The 22,206-nt window shown below is 50.9% G+C and overlaps 2 protein-coding genes across 11 annotated transcripts in view; both read right to left on the bottom strand.

Annotated features, from left to right (window-relative positions):
• Positions 1–13,593, bottom strand: part of LOC120388096 (CLK4 associating serine/arginine rich protein) — a 44,122-nt gene extending 30,529 nt beyond the window's left edge. For 3 of the 5 annotated variants that reach the window (XR_005590491.1, XM_039509675.1, XM_039509678.1), the window contains exons 1-5: positions 13,458–13,593; positions 5,138–5,218; positions 4,582–4,658; positions 2,731–2,844; positions 1,109–1,206 (exon numbers count right to left, since the gene is read on the bottom strand). Coding sequence is in view for 3 of the 5 variants with exons in the window: in XM_039509675.1 (XP_039365609.1) it covers positions 1,109–1,206; positions 2,731–2,829 (197 nt within the window). In the remaining 2 variants the exon portion in view is untranslated. Of the gene's footprint in view, positions 1–1,108; positions 1,207–2,730; positions 2,845–4,581; positions 4,659–5,137; positions 5,219–13,434 lie in introns of those variants that run through there. The other 2 variants (XM_039509676.1, XM_039509677.1) reach the window with 2 other exon arrangements.
• Positions 13,594–19,719: 6,126 nt separating this feature from the next.
• RELB (RELB proto-oncogene, NF-kB subunit) overlaps positions 19,720–22,206 on the bottom strand; it is a 29,142-nt gene continuing 26,655 nt past the window's right edge. For all 6 annotated transcript variants that reach the window (XM_039509683.1, XM_039509684.1, XM_039509681.1 and 3 more), the window contains one exon: positions 19,720–21,052. In XM_039509683.1, the coding sequence (XP_039365617.1) occupies positions 20,736–21,052 (317 nt within the window). In that variant the 3' untranslated portion in view covers positions 19,720–20,735. The remainder of the gene's footprint in view (positions 21,053–22,206) is intronic.

The raw sequence follows: 22,206 nt of genomic DNA, 5'->3' as shown, positions 1-22,206 counted from the left end.
AGCAGCCGCCGCTTCTTTCCATCCAGCTCTGAAGGCAGCGCAGAAGGGTCATGATATTGCCACCCCCTTAGAATAACTTTGCAAACCTCCCGCCCCCCCACCGCCCAATCCACATTTTGGTTCAGGCCCCCACTTTGGTCTCCCCTGTGAAATCTGTATAATATAGGGTAAAAGTACACAAAAGGCCAGATTTCACAGGGGAGACCAGCTTTCACAGTCTGTGACGCATTTTTCACAGCTGTGAATTTGGTAGGGCCCTACTCATGTACCTTGACTTATTACAGGGAGAAGAAGCCATTTCCACAGGCTCCACTGTTCCTGGGGATTGGACCCAAGATCCCTGTGCTGAGTTGCTGATCATATGCCCTGAGGGGTTGTGTGTGTGTGGTGTGTGTGTCACTCCCTAGGGTACAGAACTGTACTCACAGGATGGCACGCTCCTGCCAAGCCAACACTGATCTTTGCGTAGTCGTGCTGGCAGGCAGCATGCTCAAGGGACAGTCAGCCTGAAGTGCAAACAGCAAAGGAGCTTCAGGTGCAACGGGAGGAATAGCTCAGTGGTTTGGGGGGAGGGATAGCTCAGTGGTTTGAGCATTGGCCTGCTAAACCCAGGGTTGAGAGTTCAATCCTTGAGGGGGCCACTTAGGGATCTGGGGCAAAAATCAGTAATTGGTCCTGCTAGTGAAGGCAGGGGGCTGGACTCAATGACCTTTCAAGGTCCCTTCCAGTTCTAGGAGATTGGTATATCTCCAATTATTATTATAAGCCTCCCACCAATTCTGGGGGATTTACAGCCACTTCTCCCCACCTTTTAAAGAGATTTCTAAGTGCTGTGTGAACATGAGGGGAAGGGACTGACCACAGAAGGGACCCAGCATCATGGACCACGCACAAAAGCAGACAAACAGGAACACTCCAGACCTTCCCCCTCATCTCCTTCACTCGGTCACCTTAGGGGATCCCACTAGTAATACAACAGCCACACCGAAGGGAGAACAAGTTGACGGTGCCCCTTCGAGGGCCTTCCAGCCATAATCCCCATCTGCTTCACTATGCTCCCGGCCTGTCAGTGCAGAGCTAGCAGGCAGGGCCCGCTCAAGCTACTCACATGTTGACAGGACTTTCAGCTGCAAGAGCAACGGCAGAATCCAAGTGGACCTTACACGCCCGGCCATGCACTTGGAGGAACTGAGCTGGGTCCTTTTTCTGGAAGAAGCACAAACACCGAGATGTATCAAGCTGGCATTTTACGGGATCTGGTCAGTTTGAGCAAGGCGCCAAGTTATGCAGACGCTGAGGGCTGAGTCCAAAGCCATTGTAAGGGGTTTGAGGATTCATTAAAGCTACAAGTGAAATCCCTTCAGAGCAGAGAGTCTGACAATACCATGTGCAGGGGGGTGTTAAACACATCCTGGGGATCTCAGGCAGCAGCAGTTAAAGTGTTGAGCTACACTGAAGAGCGACAACACAAGCAGCCCCTGCTTATTCAAATCCGCTTCACGTGCTTATCAGGGGCAAGCCTGATGCCTTTAGTGACAACAATTGTCACTGCTCTTAGCCCTGCAGAGCCAGCACAGCTGAGACGGAAGGAGCTGGATTCAATTCCTTCGTATGTGTCACCCAGTTTGCTTCCTATGCAGCAGGCAGTTGCACTTGAGCACATTCAAGAAAGGCTATGGGATTGCACAAGCGGTACAGCGGACCCGGCTTGGCCTGCAGAACCTTTGTTACTGGTGTTGCTGTGCAACAAAAGAATCGAGGTTTGCTCACAGATCCCAGGTGAATTCTGTGATGCTGGCAGCTAGGGAAAAAAACCATTTTACATGTAAACTGAGCAGACTTGATATGGCATTAACCATGGCTCAGAGCAGGACTGCATTTTAGAGAGGAACACATCCCAGGGAAGCAGGCCAAAGAGTCATGCTGCAGATCAGGCACTCCTTCATGTGGTGTGTTTCCTGTAATCCTGCTGTTCTTCCAGAAAGGAAACTGAACCTGCAAGAATTCAGTTCCACATAATGCCTCACAAGAGCACAGTAGGCCAACTAACCATGATAACCACACTGCCCCCAAGTCAGCATCACAACTCTGCAACCCTCTCCTTGGAACAGCAGAGGTTGCTCAGGAAGTCAGACGTTGGTATGGGATTCAACATGTATCAATTCACTTAGGAAGAGGGGGACTGCAGCTCTCAGGGGAGGAATGAGCCCCAAATGCAATAGGAGTGGCTGCCACAAGGCCTCATTCCATTTCTCCTTCCTCGGCTTTGGAGGGAGGCACAATGAATATTGCCGGAGCTCAGAGTGCAGGCCCGCACTCTGCACAGGGAAAGCCGATACTTTCAGAGACTCAACCGTTTAATTTTTCCCTGCGAGACACTATAATGTGGTTTGTAGCCACCTGATCTACAGCAAAACCCCACAGCACAGAGGTGTCTCTAGCCTGAGACACACAGAGTTGGCACTAACTGTCCAGCCCTAACCACCATTAAAGGCAAAAACTTAACGCAAGAGTAAAGTCACAGAAATGAGGAAGGGCCGAAGGTCCCAGCAGTAGCAGACACACACCTTGGACGCTTCCTGTGCATGCTTTGCAACTGAGCAGCAATATATAAAGCTGCATAAAGCCAGACATGGGAAGAGAAAACAACAGGAGTGCTACCCCACCCGACAGCAAGGGCCACAGATCAGGATGGCGGGGGCGGGGCCAGGACTGTGCAGGGACACTCACTATTTTTTCATAGTATTCCCTCCGACGCTCAGCTCGTTTCTTATAATCGACCATCATCCCACGGAGCTTGCGCTCATGTTTCCGGGCTTCGTGCCACATCCTGCCGTCTGCAAGCTGTCAAAGGGAGGGAATACAGAACTGAGTAAAGCCAACAACCTCTCAGCACTCCCAGAGACTGGGGTGCCCTCTAGGATGTGTGCACACAGCCGAGGAGAGAAACGCAGACTCCACTCTGCACACAGGCACCAGCAAGCTCAGCGACTGAGCGTTACAGGTTAAGCCAGGAACAAACATGGTTGCAGAGCGCTGCAGTGGATGCCACAGCCATCGCCAATGGCTGCAATCAAACACTCCCCCAAGCCTCAGCCCCAGGGAGCCAGTCACAGGGTTCAAGACATTAAGGGCTTGTGAAGATACTACCTACACCGATGGGAGAGCGTCTCCCGTCGGCCTAGCTACTCCACCTCCCCCCCAAGAGGCAGTAGTTACGTTGACAGGAGAAGCCCTCCCATCGATATAGTGCTGTCTACACCAGAAGGTTGGTCAGTATAACTGCATCACCCAGGAGTGTGGATTTTCCACACTCCAGAGCAAGACAGTTATACCAATGTAAGTTTGGAGCGTAGACCAGGCTAAGTATTCTAGGGGAGAAAAGCATCATGCTGCTCTCCTCATTCCAGGACCAGGAAGGAGAGGCTGTAAGAGATCGTAATCAAAAGGAAAAATCTGCTACATGGCACCCACCCGGAGAGACTCCAAGAACACAAAGTCTTAGGCAGAAGGGTACAGAGGAGAGCATCAAGCAAGGGCCGTGAATAGGAGAGTCAGAGCATCCTGGAGAAGTGGGCTGAACATAAGAATAACCAGACTGGGTCAGACCAATGGTCCATCTAGCCCAGTATCCTGTCTTCCGAGAGTGGCCAGTGCCAGCGTTTCAGAGGGAATGAACAGAACAGAATTATGGAGCGATCCATCCCCTGTCGTCCAGTCCCAGCTTCTGGCAATAACTGCAGCGAGGGGTCTATTTGGTCTCTACCTGAGCAGGTGAAAAACAGCCTCTTGGCTTCGAGGCTGGCCAGTTAGGCTGGCAGGATATTACAGTAGTGAGGTTACTGGTGCAAGACAATGCATAGAGATTAGACAGAGAGGTGGGAAATGAAAGGAGAAAAACATCTTAGCACAGGGACAGCTAATCCAAAGGAAATACACCACAAGAGGGAGTGAGCGGGGCAGCAGGAACACCTACTCAGCCAGGGTACCTCTCTGCCCCCCCCACTCCCCGCAAATCACCATGGCATCTGAGCACGCCAGTCTTTCATGTACTTATCCCCATGCCCCAGTGAGGCAGGGCAGGACTATTACCCCATTGCACAGATGGGAATTGAGGCCCAGAGAGACGAAGTGACTTGCCCAGAATCAAACAGGATGTTTGTGATGGGGCAGGAATTGACCTCAGGGCTTCCACGGGCTCTCAGCCTTCAAAGGAAGGATGGCCAAGCCAGACAGGTGCTTGCATTATGAGCATCCCAAAGACACCCTGCAGACATGGGCTGCGCTCACATCAGGACAAGCCCCAAGAGCCCTTGGCTGATGTCAAGGGACTGAAGAGCCCCATTAGCTCCCGTCCAGTCCACTTCACACCTGACGCTCAGGCCTTTCCCTGCCCACAAATTCTTCCCCCCCCCCCCCCCCCCAGAACAGTTACCCACGTTCAGGCCTTTCCCTGCCCACAAATTCCCCCCCGGAACAGTTACCCAGCCCTTCCGCAGAGACACTCAGTGCCCCGCCGAAGGAGGCTAATCTCAAGAGACACCTCAGAGAGGTCACAAGCTGGAGGAGGGCGATACTCACAGAACAGCAGCGTGGAGACTTGGGAGCAGCAGCCGCGTGCTCACTCAGCACAGCCCATGAGCCGAGGGAAGAGGAGCCTAAACAAAGAGAACACGGCAGGTCAGTGACCTGGGCAGGGACACCACAGGGCTACAACGAACAGAGCGAAGGCCGGGGTCTCTCAGTGTGGGGGAATGGGGGTCCCTCCCTCAAGGGGACGCATGCTGTGTGCAGGAGCAGCTCTGTCCTCAGCACAGGTTCATTAGAATCACCTCACTGACCCCAGCACAGAACAGGAGCTGGGCTGCCCCCAACCTGGGCTAGGAGTTCTTCCCACTTTGCAGGGAAAGGTCTCTGCTACGGGCCCCGGCCCACACATTCACACTCAGTATCACAGCCAAGACCTGAGGAGAGTCAGGCTAGCCAGGAGCTCCTTTGGCTGGGCAGTCTTTGCTGCTGCTTCTACCCCAAGCTTACTAGGGACCCCCCCAGGAGCCCGGCTCTGTCAGCTCCAGGTTTGCCATCGCTAGCTTGAGGGTTAAGGGCAGAAGGCTTTCCTCACTGCTAATGGACCTACTGAAGGAATATTCGCAATCCAAGAGAGGCAGCGGCTACATCACGTCTTGCTGATCTTCTCTTTGAAGAAGTTGACAAGCTCCTGCATGGAAAGGGCACAGGATGGGCAAAAGTTAAAGCTGAGTAGCTTTTACCTAAACAGCAGCAGCACCCATCTCATCCTACACCAGGGGGCAGCGCCCAAACACCAGCACCCCCCCCCATTCCCTGCCCCACATGGGGGGGCAGCACCCACACACTGGCAATCTCCTATGCCCCTCCCCACAGCACTCAGGGAGACGGTGCCCAGGCATCAGCACCCTGCATCCCCCACCACACTGGTGGGAGGGGGGCAGCAGCACCCATAGAGCTTAAGATCAGAAGGGACCACCAGATGATCTAGTCTGACCTCCTGTGTGTCACAGGCCACCAACACCACAAAACCCAACAACCGAAATTAAACCTAAGCATTGCAGCCCACAGGAGACTAGACTATTACGTGCCACAGGCAGAGAACAGGAGGGACTGAGGGACCCCCACAATGACAGGGAAATGATCATGTGAGATACACCCAGATAATCCTGGCAAGCGACAAGCACCCACATGCTGCAGAGGAAGATGAAAAAACCCTAAGGTTCCTGCCACTCTGACCTGGGAGAAAATTCCTCCTCCACCCCACATATGGCAACCAGTGAGACCCCAAGCCTGTGAGCAAGAAGCAGCCAGCCAAGCACTTGAGAGAGTATGTTCAGTGCCATCCTCACCCAATATCCCCTCTCCACCTAGAGCCATGCCTGAGGCATCAAAGGAAGGAGGCAAAAAAAAGCCCAGTATACTTTGAAGAAAACAAAATCCCTTCCTTACCCCAGCAGGCAGCTGGCCAAAGCCCTGATGCACAAGCTTTGAAGAACATGACACAAATCAGAAGAGAGCACCAGCGCTGCTGAGCCCTGTCCCCTACCCTATCATAAGCAACCCCATCATACAGTCACACTCAAATTTCATAGAACCGTAGGACTGAAAGGGAGGACTCTAGCTTTGAGCATTGGCCTGCTAAACCCAGGGTTGTGAGCTCAGTCCTTGAGGGGGCCATTTAGGGATCTCTGGCAAAAATCTGTCTGGGGATTGGTCCTGCTTTGAGCAGGGGGTAGGACTAGATACCTCCTGAGGTCCCTTCCAACCCTGATATTCTATGATTTCTACTACCTAGACCCGTGGTTCTCAACCTGCAGCCCGCAGGCCACTTCCGGCCCAGTCAGCACACAGCTGCAGCCCATGTGACATCCTCAGGGCCATACAGATAGTATTGGATGTGGCTCACATAACACATTATGGGCTGCATGTGGCCCACAATGGTAAATAGGTTGAGAACCACTGATTTAGACCATCCCTGACAGGTGTTTGTCTAACCTGCTCTTAAAAATCCCCAACGATGGAGATTCCACAACCTCCCTCGGCAATTTATTCTAGCGCTTAACCACACTGACAGGAAGTTTTTCCTAATGTCTTGCAGGGGTTCTCACAACACATTTTTGGTGGCCTCAGAGTGCGGCCACCAACTCTTGCCGGTGGCTGCTTTGACAGTTTTCCCTAAAATACTTAACTTTAGGAAAAACAAACAAACAAATATGCACATGTCCATGTCCAAAACATTGTGATTTATTTATGTAGGGTTTGGGGGGGGGGGGGGTTGTTGTTGAATCTGCAAAAAAACAACACCACCACACACTTGTCTCTATTCTTTAGAGAGTAGAAACCCAAATAGGGTGCTTTGCACATTCTTGTCTTTTTTTTTTGGTTGCTTCCTTTGCTTTTTTGGGTGCGTTTGGCTGGGGTTTTTTTAGACTTGCTACCTAGTAAGTCTGCTTTGTATGTTTGTTAATATCACTTTTCACAGCAGCAGACTTGTTAGCTAGCTGGGAGACAGTGAAAAGTTACATTAACAAACATACAAATATCACTTTTCACAGCAGACTTACTCAACCCTGGCAGCCAAAACCTAGAGCCCGAAGCCCCACGCTCAGAGCCCGAGCCCACTCCTGCTCAGCCAGAACCTGCCGCCTGCCACACCAGTGCTGAAGCTGGAAGCCTGAGCCCCACCACCCCTGGAAAGGTGAAGAACCCACACCGGCTGTCTGCTCATCCAGCATTTGTGGCTCAAGATGGGGGTAAGGGCCCAACCCCTCCTTGTGGCCACACACCCCCCCCACAGGATGCTGTGGCCGCAAGAAAAGCTCCTGGCAGCTGCCTGCGGCCACAGTGGCAGCATTTGAGAAACTCTGGTCTAGAGCCCTGCGTGGATACAAAATTTATATCTGTGGACGTGGCTGTAAAACAGGTATCTGTGGAGCTGCAGGGCTCGACCAGGAACTGGGGTGGTGGCAGAAGCAGCAGGTTGGGCTCCAGGCAGCTCCTCCATTGTGGCTGTACTGCCCCAGCCCCGCCCACTGGGGTGGGCACCAGGCTCACCGGCAGCTGTCTCAGTTCACGCTATGTGTGTGCACGTGCTCCCGGTCAGGAAACACGCACCACTGCATGGAAGGGACTCCTGTCCGGGAACGTGAGAGTCGCTTCTGCATATAAATTTCCTATCTGCGTAGGGCTCTACTAATGTCCAACCTAAACTGCCCTTGCTGCAATTTAAACCCATTGCTTCTTTTCCTATCCTCAGAGGTTAATGAGAACAATTTTTCTCCTTCCTCTTTGTAACGACCTTTTATGTACTTGAAAACTGTTATGTCCCCTCTCAGTCTTCTCTTCTCCAGACTAAACAAATCCCATTTTTTCATTCTTCCCTCATAGGTCATGTTTTCTAGAACTTTAATAAATGTTGTTGCTCTTCTCTGGACTTTCTCCATGTGTCCACATCTTTCCTGAAATGTTGCACCCAGAACTGGACACAGTACTCCAGCTGAGGCCTAATCTGTGCAGAGTAGAGCAGAAGAATTACTTCTCGTGTCTTGCTTACAACAATCCTGCTAATACATCCTAGAATAACATGTTCTTATTTTGCAACAGTGTTATACTGTTCACTCATATTTAGCTTATGGTCCACTATGAGCCCCCAGATTCCTCTCCACAGTACTCCTTCCTAAGCAGTCATTTCCCATTTTGTGTGTGTGCAACTGATTGTTCCTTCCTAGGTGGAGTACTTTACATTTGTCCTTACTAAATTCCATCCTATTTACTTCAAACCATTTCTTCAGTTTGTCCAGATCATTTAAAATTTTATTCCTATCCTCCAAAGCACTTGCAACCCCTCTCAGCCTTGGTATCGTCCACAAACTTTATAAGTGTACTCTCTATGCCATTATCTAAATCACTGATGAAGATACTGAACAGAACTGGACCCAGAAGTGATCCCTGCGGGTCCCCACTCATTATGCCCTTCCAGCTTGACTGTGAACCACTGATAATTACTCTCTGGGAATGGTTTTCCAACCAACTGTAAGGTGGTTGCACAGTAGCTTCATCTAGGTTGTAATTCCCTAGTTTGTTTATGAGAAGGTCATGCGAGAGAGTATCAAATGCCTTACTAAAGTCAAGATGTATCGCCGCTCTCCTCACCGCATGCACAAGGCGTGTTACCCTCTCAAAGAAAGCTTTTAGGTTGGCTTGACACAATTTGTTCTTTACAAATCCATGCTGTTAACTTATCACCTTACTAGCTTCTAGGTGTCTTCAAATCAATTAATTATTTGCTCCAGTATCTTACTGAAGTTAAGTTGACTGGTCTGCAATTCCGTGGGTTGTCCTTAGTCCCCTTTTATTAGTTTGGCACTATATTTGCCCTCTTCCACTCCTCTGGAATCTCTCCAGTCTTTCATGACTTTTCAAAGATAATCACCAAAGGCTCAGATATATCCTCAGTCAGCTCCTTGAGTATTCTAGATGTATTTCATTAGGCCCTGGTGACTTGAAGACATCTAACTTGTCTAAGTAATTTTTAGCTGGGTCTTCCCCTATTTTAGCCTCTGATCTTACCTCATTTTCACTGGCATTCATTAAGTTAGATGTCCAATTACTACTAAACATTTTGGCAACAACAAAAAAGTTATTTAGCACTTCTGCCATTTCCACATTTTCTGTTATTGATTTTCCCGCCTCCTTGATTAACATGCCTACCCTGTCCTTGGTCTTCCTCTGAAATGTTCCGTAATTCTGAACAAGATGTTACGGACTTCAGCCACGGTGGGGGTGGAGTCAGTGCTCCAGGCGGGGGGGATCATGGCTCCGGGCTTCTGCCCTGGGGGAGCACCAGGGCTCAGGGCCTTAGACCTGGGGGGAGTGCTAGGGCTGGGGGCTTCAGCCCTGTAGCTCTGCTCCCGGTTTCAGCATGGGGGACGCCGGGGCTTGGGGCTTTAGCTACAGGAGGAACACTGGGATGAAACCAGCACTCATCTTGTAGCTAAAGCCCCGAGCCCCAGTGCTCCTCCCCTCTACAGCTCTGCACCTCAGTGTTCTCATGAGGCAGAAGCCCTGAGCCACCCCACTCAACCAGCCTCAACCAGCTGAAGCCCTGAGCCCCAGGGCTAAACCCCAAGGCAGAACAGTGTGTGTTTATTTTTTTGCTCTTTGTCTCCGCTGTTGCCTGACTGATTACTTCTGGTTCCATAGGATGTTCGGTAAGTCTGTAACTCTGGTGTTCATATCTTTGAGGTTCTACTGTAGATTACAGAATAAAATCCACTGGTTAGGCCCACTTATTGCTGGATGTGATAACAGTTTTCTTCATCAAATCATCTCTGAACCAACAAGAGGTGATGCAATTTTAGACATGTTTTTGGTAAGTAATGAGGACATCATAGAAGAACTGGTTGTAAGAAATAACGTTAAAGAAGTGACCACGAGTTGATTGAGTTAAAATTAAATGGAAAGGTCATTAAAACCAGGTCATCAGCTATGATTTTTTATTTCAAAAGGGCAGACTTTTGAGCAATTAAGGGAATTAGTTAAAGAAGTCAACTGGACTGAGGCATTCAAGGACTTAAATGTGAAGGAGGCTTGGAATTTTTTCAAGTCACCTTTACCTGAAATTTGCATCACAAGGGGAAAAAATTTTTAGGGAAAGACTCCAGAGCCAGCAGGATAAAGTTACCTTAAAAAGGTTACTAGGAGTAAGCAGAGAACTTTTAGGGAATGGAAAAAGGGATTGATAAAGCAAAGAAAGCTACATCATGGAGGTTAGAAAACATAGGAATAAAGTGAGGCTTACTGAAAGTCAAGCTGAATTAGCTCCTGCCAAAGAAATTAAACTAAATAAGTAGTGGTTTCTTAGTTATATAAATAAAAAGAAAATAAGGAAAGGATGAGGTTGGGCCACTATGCAGTGCAGATGGGAAGAAGAATCTAGATGTGGCCCAAAAACTAAATGTATACTTGCCTGGGTTTTCAGTGAGGAGGCTAACATGGAACATGTGCATGAAGGCAGCATAGCTGATGGAAATGAGTGTCTAGAAATGCTAATTATCACATCTGAGGTGGAACAAAAACTTAAAGAACGTAATGCTCTCAAATCAGTGGGACTGGATAGTTTCCCTCCCAGAATACTGTAAGAACTGGCATATGAGCTAGTTAATCTGGTAGCAAGAATTTTTAATAAATATACGTATGTAGGTGTTGAACCATATCACTAGAGAACAGCTAACATTGTGCTTATATTTGAGAAAGGGAAAAAAAATCACCTCAGCAATTACAGACCTGTTAGTCTGACCTCAACAGAATGCAAGGCTTTGAACTGTGAAGTAAATAATAATTAAATTCCTAGAGAATAAGCAATTTTTCAGATAAGAGAAGTTCAGTAGATTTAATATACCTGGGCTTCAGTAAAGCATATGATACAGTACCACATGGGAAATTATTGGTTAAATTAGGGAAGATCAGTATAAGCACTGTAAGGTAGATAAGGAACTGACTTAAAAGGAGAAGACAATGACTTGTGCTGAAAGATGGACTGAAAGGTTATTAGTGGAGTTCCTCAAAGATTGGTCTTGGGACCAGTTATTCAGTATCTTTATTAATTCATAAAATCCAACAGAAAGGACCACTGTGACCATGTAATCTGACATCCAATATAACAAAGGCCAGAGAACTTCCCCAAAATAATTCCCAGAGCAGATCTTTTAGAAAAACAGCCACTCTTGATTTAATAACTGTCAGTGATGGAGATCCACAACCCTTGATAAATTGTTCCATTGGCTAATTACTCACTAAAAAAATTAAACCTTATTTCTAGTCTCAATGCATCTAGCTTCAACTTCCAGCCACTGGATGTTATACCTTTGTCTGCTAGACTGAAGAGCCCAGTATTAAATATTCATTCCCCATGTAAGCACTTAGAGACTGTGATCAAGTCACCCCTTAACCTTCCCTTTGTTACTCTAAATCAATTGTGCTCCTTGAGCCTATCACTATAAGGCATATTTTCTAATCCTTCAATTGTTCTCTTGGCACGTCTCTGACCCCTCACCAATTTATCAACATCCTTCAATTGTGGGCACCAGACCCAGAAACAGGATTATAGCAATGGTCACACCAGTACCAAACGCAGACGTAAAAACTTCTCTACTCCTACTTGAGAATCCCCTGTCTATACAGTCCTGAGATGCAATAGCTCTTTTGGCCATAACATCACACTGTGAGGTCATGTTCAGTTGATTAGCTCCCACAACACCCAATTTTTTTTCAGGGGTAACTGCTTTCCAGGACAGTCTCCCAGGCACATTCCTGAACATGTTCCATGGTACAATCCTTACTGAAAACTGAAGCAAAACATTCATTTACATTTTAGGAACATAGAATCATAGAAGATTAGGGTTGGAAGAGACCTTAGAAGGTCATCTAGTCCAACCCCCTGATAAATCATCCCAGCAAGGGCTTTGTCAAGATGAGCCTTAAAACCCTCTAAGGATGGAAATTCCACCACCTCCCTAGGTAACCAATTCCAGTGCTTCACCACCCTCCTAGTGAAATAGTTTTTCCTAATATCCAGCCTACACCTCCCTCACTGCAATTTGAGATCATTACTTCTTGTTCTGTCATCTGCCACCACTGAGAACAGCCGAGCTCCATCCTCTTTGGAACCCTCCTTCAGGAGTCGAAGGCTGCTATCAAATCCCACCTCATACCTAGATTACTTTCAGCCTTCTCCCCATTCACATCACACAGTGGCCCGAACTCACTCAGCTTACGTTATTCTTTTATTTATATCAACAGTTCTCAACCAGGGGGTCTAAGGCTCCCTGGGGGGCTATGAAAAGGTTTCAGTGGGTCCACCAAGCAGTGCAAGCATTATACTCATTGGGGCCCAGAAAGCTGAAGCCAAAGCCTCAGCAATTGGTTTGGGAAACTGTCCTTCTTGCTACCCCCTGATGCCAGCCTGGTTTTTATATGCAGAAAAGCAGCTGTGACACAGGTGAGCAGTGGAGATTTTATAAGGGGGGGGGCACACACAGTCTCAGAAAAAGGTTGAGAACCCAATTTATATAATTATACCCAGCTACTGATAGCCCCATCCTCTGCTCGCCCCACACCAAGGGGGGGGCACATATCCAGGTACCATTACCCCCAGAGCCTGCCCACCCTGCAAGGGAGGGGCAGGGGAACATACCATCAACCCTGGCCCCCACCCGCTGCACGGGGGCAGTGGAGGTGGGAATGTGCCCAGCTACCGTCACACACACCCCAGCCCCCACCCGGGGGAGGGGGCAACATACCCAGCTACCGTCACCCCCCCGGCCCGGAAGAGATGGGGGGGAACGTGCCCAGCTCCCATCAACTCCCCGGCCCCCACCCGCCCTGCCCGGGGGAGATGGGGGGGAACGTGACCAGCTCCCATCACCCCCCCCTCCCACACCCGCCATGCCCAGGGGAGATGGGGGGGGAACGTGCCCAGCTCCCATCACCCCCCCCCCGGCCCCCACCCGCCCTGCCCGGGGGAGATGGGGGGGAGGGAACGTGCCCAGCTCCCATCACCCCCCCCCGCCCCCCCCCGCCCGGCCCGGAGGCGCTGGGGGGCGGGAACGTGCCCAGCTCCCCACCCCCCCTCCCCCGCCCCCACGCGCCCTGCCCGGGGGAGATGGGGGAACGTCCCCAGCTCCCCTCACCCCCCCGGCCCCCACCCGCCCTGCCCAGGGAGATGGGGGCGGAACGTGCCCAGCTCCCATCACCCCCGGCCCCCACCCGCCCTGCCCAGGGAGATGGGGAACGTGCCCAGCTCCCATCACCCCCGGCCCCCACCCGCCCTGCCCAGGGAGATGGGGGGAACGTGCCCAGCTCCCATCACCCCCCCCGGCCCCCACCCGCCCCGAAGCTTCCTACCAGCGGCGCCATCAACCCCTCACCTGCGAGGGCCGCAGTCATTGACCCGGAACCGGAAAAGGGAGAGAGAGTGTCGCTGGTGCCGAGCACGTGAACAAATCTCCTCAGCCAATGGCTGCCCTTCCCCCGCTGGGCCCCGCCCCGCGGGGTGGGGCCGGGCTGGGCTAAGCGGGCGGGGCGGAGGCGGCTGATTCCTGCCGCCTGCTGGGTGGCGGCGGCGGCGGCGCAGTAGCTGTGGGGGGTCTCGCGCTGATGCCGTGTGGCGGGAACGGGGCGGGCGCCCTGGGAATAGCCGATGCGGAGGGAGCCAAAGCACAACGCCCCGGGGTGGGGGGTGAAGCTGGGTCCGGGGGTGCCCTTAATCCTGGCCAGAAGGTCCTTGGTGATCTTGGCTCGGCTCTTTAGCATGGTCAGAGCAGGCCAGTGGGCTGGCCTGGGGTGGGAGGGAAGGTTCTCTCCTGGCTTGGTAACTGGTTAAAAGAAAGGAAGCAAAGGGTAGGAATAATTGGTCCATCCTCAGAATGGAGAGAGGTAAATAGTGGTGGCCCCCAGGGGTCTGTACTGGGACCAGTTGTATTCAACATATTCATCAATGGTCTGAAAAAAGGGCTAAACAGTGACGTGGCAAAATTTGCAGATGATACAAAACTACTCCAGAGAGTTAAGGCCCAGGCAGACTGCGAAGAGCTACACAAGGATCTCTCAAAACTGGGTGATTGGGCAACAAAACGGCAGATTAAATTCAATGATGATGAACGCAAAGTAATGCACATTGGAAAACAGTCTCTACTATGTCTACGTATAAAATGATGAGGTCTACATTTGCTGTTTCCACTCTAGAAAGAGATCTTGGTGTCATTACGGATAGTTCTCTGAAAACATCTGCTCAACGTATAGCAGCAGTCAAAAAAGGGAACGGAATTTTGGAAATCGTTAAGAAAGGGATAGATAATAAAACAGAAAGTATCATATTGCCTCTATATAAATCTATGGTATACTCATATCTTGAACACTGCATGCAGATGTGGTCGCACCATCTCAAAAAAGATATATTGGAAAAGGGCAACAAAAATGAGGGGCATGGAACAGCTTCTGTATGAGGAGAGATTAGTAAGACTGGGACATTTCAGCTTGGAAAAGAGACAGCTAAGGGGATGGAGATCTGTAAAATCATGACTGGTGTGGAGAAAGTAAATAAGGAAGTGTTATTTACTCATAACACAAGAACAAGAGGCCACCAAATGAAATTGATATGCAGCAGGTTTAAAACAAAAGGAAGTATTTCTTCACACAATGCACAGTCAACCTGTGGAACTCTTTGCCAGAGGATGTTGTGAAGGTGAAGACTATAGCAGGGTTCAAAAAAGAACTATTAGCCAGGATGGGCAGGGATGGTGTCCCTAGCCTGTTTGCCAGAAGCTGGGAATGGGGGATGGATCACTTGATGATTACCTGTTCTGTTCATTCCCTCTGGGGCATCTGGCATTGGCTACTGTCAGAAAACAGGATATTGGGCTAGATGGACCTTTGGTCTGACCCAGTTTGGCGGTTCTTATAAACTAATCAAGGATTGAAAAGTTCCTAAAATTGAACATCTCAAAAAGAGTCAGTCTGGTGCATGAGTGTGGTGTGACAAATGTGGGAATTTTGGTAATATTTTTATGATACCTATGTGCGTCTCAGTTTCCCCTTGGGCTTTACACTGCCTTGCTGAGTGTAAAGAGAAGGGATGAGGTGTTGATTCAGCAGCCTGGTTGGAAATCAGAGTCAATAATAAACTGAATAAAGTCTACATGTGTGAATGAAAGAGCTAAAGATAAAATGGAAACCCCAATGGCCAAGATATTTCCACCTAGCGAGTGTCCAACTGGCAAGAGGAAGGAGATTTTCCCCCACCTCTCTGCAGGGAAGCCGAGCAAGGGCTCCGAGCAGGAGAACAAAGGGGGAAAGTGGTCGGTGGCCATGTTAAAAGCTGAGCTCACAGATACCTACAGCACACACACACACCACACACGTGGAACCAAACACAAAGGGACAGAGACAGGGCCAAAATGGATCTTACAGGAGCTTTTTGGGGTAGAGCCCTGATATTGGCCAGGCTGAACTCTGTCCTGATCTTTGCTTCCTCTAAGGACTGTCAGATTCTGTAGGCCAGGTGACTACTAGATTACCTTCTTTTGAAAAGGCTGCCTGGTGTCATTGTAAATGCTTACTGGGAGCATTGCGTCCTGAAGGGGCTCTGTACAAGCCTCCCACAAAAGTCTGGACTTGCAGCAGGGAACCACAGGGATCACTGGTACCCAAAGGCCCAGTTTCAGTTATGGAGTCCACGGTCCTACCCCTGTGGAAGTGTGTGGATGCTGGGGGCCCAGCACACTAAAGGGTCACTCCACAGGACTGATTACAGGTTGGGGCTTAGACCAGACCCTGTGGAGCTGTGATGTAGGGCACTACATTGCTTTCTTCCAGTCCTTCACGCCACTGCAGAGCAATTTCCAGTGCACTGAAGGCATCAGAATGGTGAAGGGATGTTGACTTAGTCTTTATTGACATCACTTTTGTTATGTGAGGATTTTTTTCCTGGTCAGGAAAAGGGGTTCATGAAACTGGTCATTCCCAAGGCTGGTGTTTGTAAAATCAAGGTTCTATTGTCCTTTGCAGGAAGTGGGGTTCTTCTAGATATTTTGTCCAGTTGGATCCAGTATGGTGTACATGCATCTCGCATGCATGAGGTTGGAATCTTTTGACCAGTAGTGTCCATGCCTGGGCCCTGCATGTCCATGTGTCCCCCACACTAGGGCATAGAGGACAGAGAGTCTCTACCACCTCAGCCTTCAGGATACTTGTTTCATACAGTGATTCATTCAGCCCACAGAAAATATCTCGAGTTTCCAGTGGGACACAACAGCTACCGATACTGGGTACGACCATCCAGCCTGTTTATACCCCAGGAGTATTCACAAAATGCCTGGCAATAGCAGCAGCCCACCTGAGACCACAAGAAATACTGTGCTGGAAGGGATCACAGTACAGATCCTGATAGACACACCACCGCTGCAATGTATTATATCAACAGGCAGGGGGGGCTCTGTGAGGAGGGAATCAAACTGTGTAAACTTCCATGGCCTTCACCAACCAGGAGCAAATAACAATCTGGTGGATTACTTCAATGACAGTATTCCGCCAGCCACCAGTGGTCTCTGTTCTCAAGCCTGTGTTCCACAGGGGGCTTCCCCGTGGTAGACCTGTTTACCACTAACAAGAACAGCAAATGCCCTCTCTTCTGCTCCAGAGCAGGTACCAGCCCAGGCTCCCTCCGGAATGCTTCCCCCATATCCCAGTCTCAAGGCCTTTATGCCTTTCCTCCCGTTTCCCTGATCTCCAGGGTCATAAAAAAGATCAAGTAGGATGTGACCACAGTAATACTTGTAGCATCAGTGTTGCTTCACAGACCTACTGCACTGTCTGCAAGGCTCCAGTCTGCCAGATGTATTATCTCAGAGGAGCAGAGGCAAATTCTCCTTCCAGATCCAACCTCTTTACATCTCATGGCTTGAAAATTGGCTGGTTGTGCACTACAGCCAGGGTCTGCTTTAGAGAAGACCAAAAAAATCCTTATAGAGAGGAGGAAGCACTCTGATCCATAGATTGATCGTGTAGTGGAAAAGATTTTCTATCTGGGTTTCCTTTATAATACAGTGTCAGCCCATTAGATGCCAAGATTTTGGACTACGTCCTTCTCCTCAAACTATTGACCCTCACCATTGGCCATGCTCCAGTGCAAATCTGTATGGTATTCTCCTGTCCGGCTGTTTCATTCTAAAAGGACTGGTCCACACCTAACCCTTGTCCGTGAGCCCCTCTTTCCTGGACCCTTAATGTAGTTCTTATGGAGCCTGGTAGGAACCCCCTTTGACCCTTATCCGGGTACCATCGCCACCATCTCACTCTCCAAACCACCTTCCTGGTGGCTGTCACCCCAGCTAGGAGGCTTTGCACTAATAGCAGCTCCATTATATTGTCATCCACAGGGAGAAGATGGGGCTGAGGGCCCATCGTAAGCACCTCATCGAGGTGGTGTCTGATTTTTCATTTAAACCAAACCATCCACCTCACCGTTTTCTTCCCCAAGCTGCACTTGAACCTGGGAGAACCCAAGCTCCTTGTTTCAAGTAATCAAGGAGGGCTCTAGGCAGCACGGAGCCATTCAGGAAATCACCCTGTTTATTTTTTAGCACTGTGGAAGGTCAGGCCATCTCTTCTCAGGGCCAGATTAACACATAGACAAACTAGGCATGGGCCTGTGGAGGCCCAACAAACAGCTATACAGGATGCTGCTCGTGGCCGGTCTGGCCTTGCTGTGGCTCCATTGGGACCAGCTGCTCATCCTGCTGCTGCTGGGGGTGAGTCTCACCATGACAGAGGGGTGGCTGGGCCAAACCTGAGTGAGTGGCATTGTGACCTGGCCAACGGGGTTGAAGCACCACTCAGGTTTGGCCAGGCTACGCCCTCATCATGGTGAGCAGCACCCACAGCGGCGAGATGAGAGCCGGGCCCAGCAGATCCACAACCGGGTGAGCTTGGCTGCAGAGTGTCCTATACGGCTGTTTGTTGGTGTTCATATTAGAAAGCAGGAGCCCAGAAGTGTGCGTTTGTCTATTAATCCGGCCGTCTCTTCTCAGAACTCACTCCATTGGTTACAACAATCTGTAACCAGCTAGCAGACGTGCCCCTGGCCTCAGTCTGCAGGGCCCTCTCAACTAGAGCCCAGGCAACCGCCTCAGAAGTATTCCTCTCAGAGACCTCGAGGGCAGCCAGGTGGAGCGCAGCCCACGCCTTCATCGCGCATTACACCGGGGGGCTGGTTACTAGTTGTGATGCCAGATTTGGGAGAGCAGCTCTGCAATCCTTATTTAGTCAGCTCTAGCTAGGACTCCTCACACCCTCCTCCGGTTAGTCTGGGAGCTACTAGCGAGTCGCTGGAGTGGGCTCCACATGGACAGGGACTCCAGTAAAGAGCGAGTACTTACCGTACAGTAACTGTGGTTCTAGATGCTTTGTCAGTGGGAAGCCCACAACCCACCCGTCTCTGCCTGAACTAGGCTTGATATTCAAAAGGTTTCCTCCTGGTAGCAAGCATCCAGATACCATGGGATCATGGAGTGGCCCGAGAGACCTCTGGAAGGAGCCAGAGGATGCACTGCTCCAGCAAGCAGAGCGTTAGCCACTACTGAGACCTACCAGGACACCCTGGTGCTACATCTCACTGCCACAGCCAGGAAGGGAAGTGAGAGGCGGGCAGAGCCACTCTGCCCGTAGGTGGAGGGTAGGAGCGGATGCAGGGGGCCAGCGCTGCCCCAGTAGACACTGGTCAAAGCTGAGACACATGCACCATCAGTGAGATCCACATAGACAAAGACTCAAAAGACCTGCAGGCTGCAGGGGGCCAGGAGGGATTGGGGAGGAAGTCGAGGCAGCAAGAATAAACAGCACCCCAAGAAGGGGGTGATGGGATAGCAGCTGTAGAGGCCATGGGGCCCCTGGACGCCTCCTGAGCAGTGAGGCAGCAGCTAGAGAGACATTGAGAAGTGTGGGTGGCCACAGGCTCCCTGCAGGCCTGTCCCAGAGGGTAGCTGTGGGCACGGGTTTCCCCAGGACATGGGGAGCAGGCCCTCTAATGGCTCTGACTGGGGAGAGCCACCTAGAGTTAACAGTACGACACTTAGCTAATGTCGAGCAGAATGATGCACCCAGCTGGCAATGATGCAACTTAGCAGCCTGCAGGACGTGCTCTAGTTGGAGCTGCTCTGTTAGCACCCAGGCAGCAGCAGCACAAATCTCTATACGTGAAGTAGCTGCTACGGGGGGACAGAGTTAGCCCGGGCTACAATAGGGTCTCCGGGCACTTAACCTGCTGCCTTAGCAACCTGGTCCTGCCAGCTTCTCAGCATTCACAGCTGGCGGCATCAGGCCTCATTGCTATGTGGGGGCACTCTGCCCTTTGTGTCAGTATAGTACCAGTGCTGCTTGGGTGGAGGACATGTAAGATGAGTAATATTAATGCCCAGAGCCTGGGTAATTCTGTTCGGGCTCCCTATATCTCCCAACCCCAAAGTTATCTTGCGTCCTGCCCTCAGTTGCGGCATGCTGTTGCTATGAGATGTCTGCTGGGTTGCACCCTAGAGCTGGGCGCACTGTAGCGATAGTGACATACCCTGCGGCCCCCCCAGCCCCATCTAGAGGTGGTATATGGGCTCGTAAAGTGGTTCAGGATGAGACAGTAGAGACGTATTTGTATTGTTTTTATTACCATCCATCACAACGCACCCTCATTTTACAACTTGGGAAACAGGCACAGAGAGGTGAGTGACCTACCAGGGCCACAGAATAAGTCAGTGGTGGAGCTGGGGAGAGACACCAGGAGTCCTGGCTCCCGGTTCCCCAGCAGCTCCATTCCAGCTGGCATCTCAGCACTGCCAGGTGTGAGGCTGTGCTCTAATCCCACCCTCCTCAGGTCAGCAGCTGCAGGGACTGCTGTGGAGGGGGCACCCAGCCTGCACAAGACATGGCCTTCAGGAAGATCTTGGAACCATCCCCTTATCAATAGCAAAGCCAATGGCCCAGCTGCCCTCGCTCCGGCCAGGGGAGCCTGGCCATTGGCTACAACAGGAAGAGGAGCAGACCTTAAATTTCTTCAGCAGGATTTGGGGCCAGAGAGTGATTGTGTGGCCCCCCTATTTGTCCGCCCCCCCTTTGCCCTGAGTTGGCCTCATTCATGGCAGGGAAGTGGTGCCTACGACTAACCCCTATAAATATAGTGCAAAGCGTGAACCCCTGCAGCAGCCTATGCAGTCAAACCCTGGGCACAGTGCCCCTGCAGAGCCCCTCTGGCCAGGCGCTGCCCCAGCGAGCCAGCCCCATAGCTCCTGGAGAGAGTTCAGCAAGGGGAACTGCAGAGTGTATATGCTGACAGCGAGGAGGCTGGGACGCGGAACCCCTCCAGTTCCAGGTGGAACATTCCCAGGCAGCCACACTCCTCACGGCCCACAGTCTTAGGGGAGGGGGGTGCTGTCATTCTCTCTCCACACCCCTTGGTCTCAGCAGGTCTTCTGGAGGTAGGCCCTGCAGTGACAGTCTCGTCTGTGCTCGCTGCCGGGAGGCCCGGGAAACTCTGCCAACAACCAGGTGCCCCAGTCCTCCCATCTCCAGGCCCTGCCCAGCCAGAACAAGGGGCTCCCTGCCAGGGCAGGTCTGAAACGAGGCTCAACTGCTCCTCACACGTCTCCCAACCTCGTGTACAGCTATGCCCGCTCGTAGGCCTCCTTGTACTGACTGGGGAACATGTTACTTCCAACCAGACTGGCCGTACCCTCAATGTCGCCCGCGGAGCTGTCCCCAGGTGCCAGGAATGGGGCAGAGCTGCTCTGCGCGGGGCTGTAGGTGTCCAAGAGGAACTCTGCGCCAAGGCAGCCTGGCAGCTCCACGGGAGAGCAGGCGGCGGGCAGCATGTCCCTCTGGTTCAGGCAGCTGTAAGAGGCGTAGTCTGGGCCCAGGCAGAAATCGAAGGGCTCAGGCACCGTGATATGCTCCAGGCTGGGGTGGAGGGCAAAGCCTTCCTCTGCAATCAGAACAGGAATGGCTCGGTCAGCTAGAGAGCCTTGCTCCCCCAGGAATGCAGCGTGGTGCCCAGGCTGCCTTGGGATGACAGGGAAGGGCGACGGGCGTCCTCCTGGGTGGCCGGGGTGCCGTGCAGAGGGGGGGCAGTGGGGATGTGGCCAGACAGGCCCCCAAAGGGAACAGCCTGCACCTTGCCAGCATGTCCAGCCGCCAGTCTGGGCTGGAGCGAGGCAATACCCGTGGTTTGTCCACGGGTGTGACGCTCCATATCTCAGGGGCGTACCCTGTAACCCTCATATTCATCATTTGTACATAACTGCGATATTTCATCTAAAGCAGGCCACGTGAGGTATCATGGGAAAGGTTACGATCTGCTGAAACCCATTGTTCCATCGAAATGTGTGTATCATTAATGCATATAAAATTATAAGAATTATCTTGTATGGTTTTCACGAAAATATGCTGTGGGTTTGGGAAGTGTCCAGATACTCTCCAGAGACAATGACAAGGGAGGTAACCAACACCCGGGTGAGTACTGAACAGACATCACCAGCCATTGTCCAGCAAGGGAGCTACAATGCAATGACTCACTTACACAAGGCCACACCAGGGGAATTGCTCAACCATGCCTGGGGGGTCAATGCCCACCAGCCATGCCTGGACTTATGTTCTCCAGGCACATGGACTAAGGGTATAAAACAGAACACAGTGGTACATGCTTGGCCTTTTCTCCTCCCTCCACCTAGGCTGCAAGCAACAAGGACGCTCAGAAGACTGAAGACTCCAACAGAGGAGACTGTCCCAGGCTTCAAGGGTGAAATTTGTGTACAATGAACTGCAATATGCAGTGGGGTGAAAAAACTGCTTAATGTAGACGTTGCCCAGGCTAATAGGGTTGAGAATTTAGACTGTGTTCTTACATTTTATTTTATTTTGGTAACTAATTCCAACTTTTGGCCTATCACTTATAATCACTTAAAATCTATCTTTTGTAGTCAATAAACTTGTTTTACTGTATATCTTTAGCAGTGTATTTGCCTGAAGTGTTTGGTAAATCTGCTCAGGTTTACAAAGGCTGGTGTATATCCACTTTCCATTGATGAAGTGGTGAACCAATTAGTACACTTGCATTGCTCAAGAAAGCGTCTTGAGCAG

The sequence above is a fragment of the Mauremys reevesii genome, linkage group 22 (assembly GCF_016161935.1).
Source record: "Mauremys reevesii isolate NIE-2019 linkage group 22, ASM1616193v1, whole genome shotgun sequence".
Taxonomy (NCBI): Eukaryota; Metazoa; Chordata; order Testudines; family Geoemydidae; genus Mauremys; species Mauremys reevesii.
Note: the sequence above shows the minus strand (reverse complement) of the source record. Positions and strands in the feature narration are given on the sequence as shown.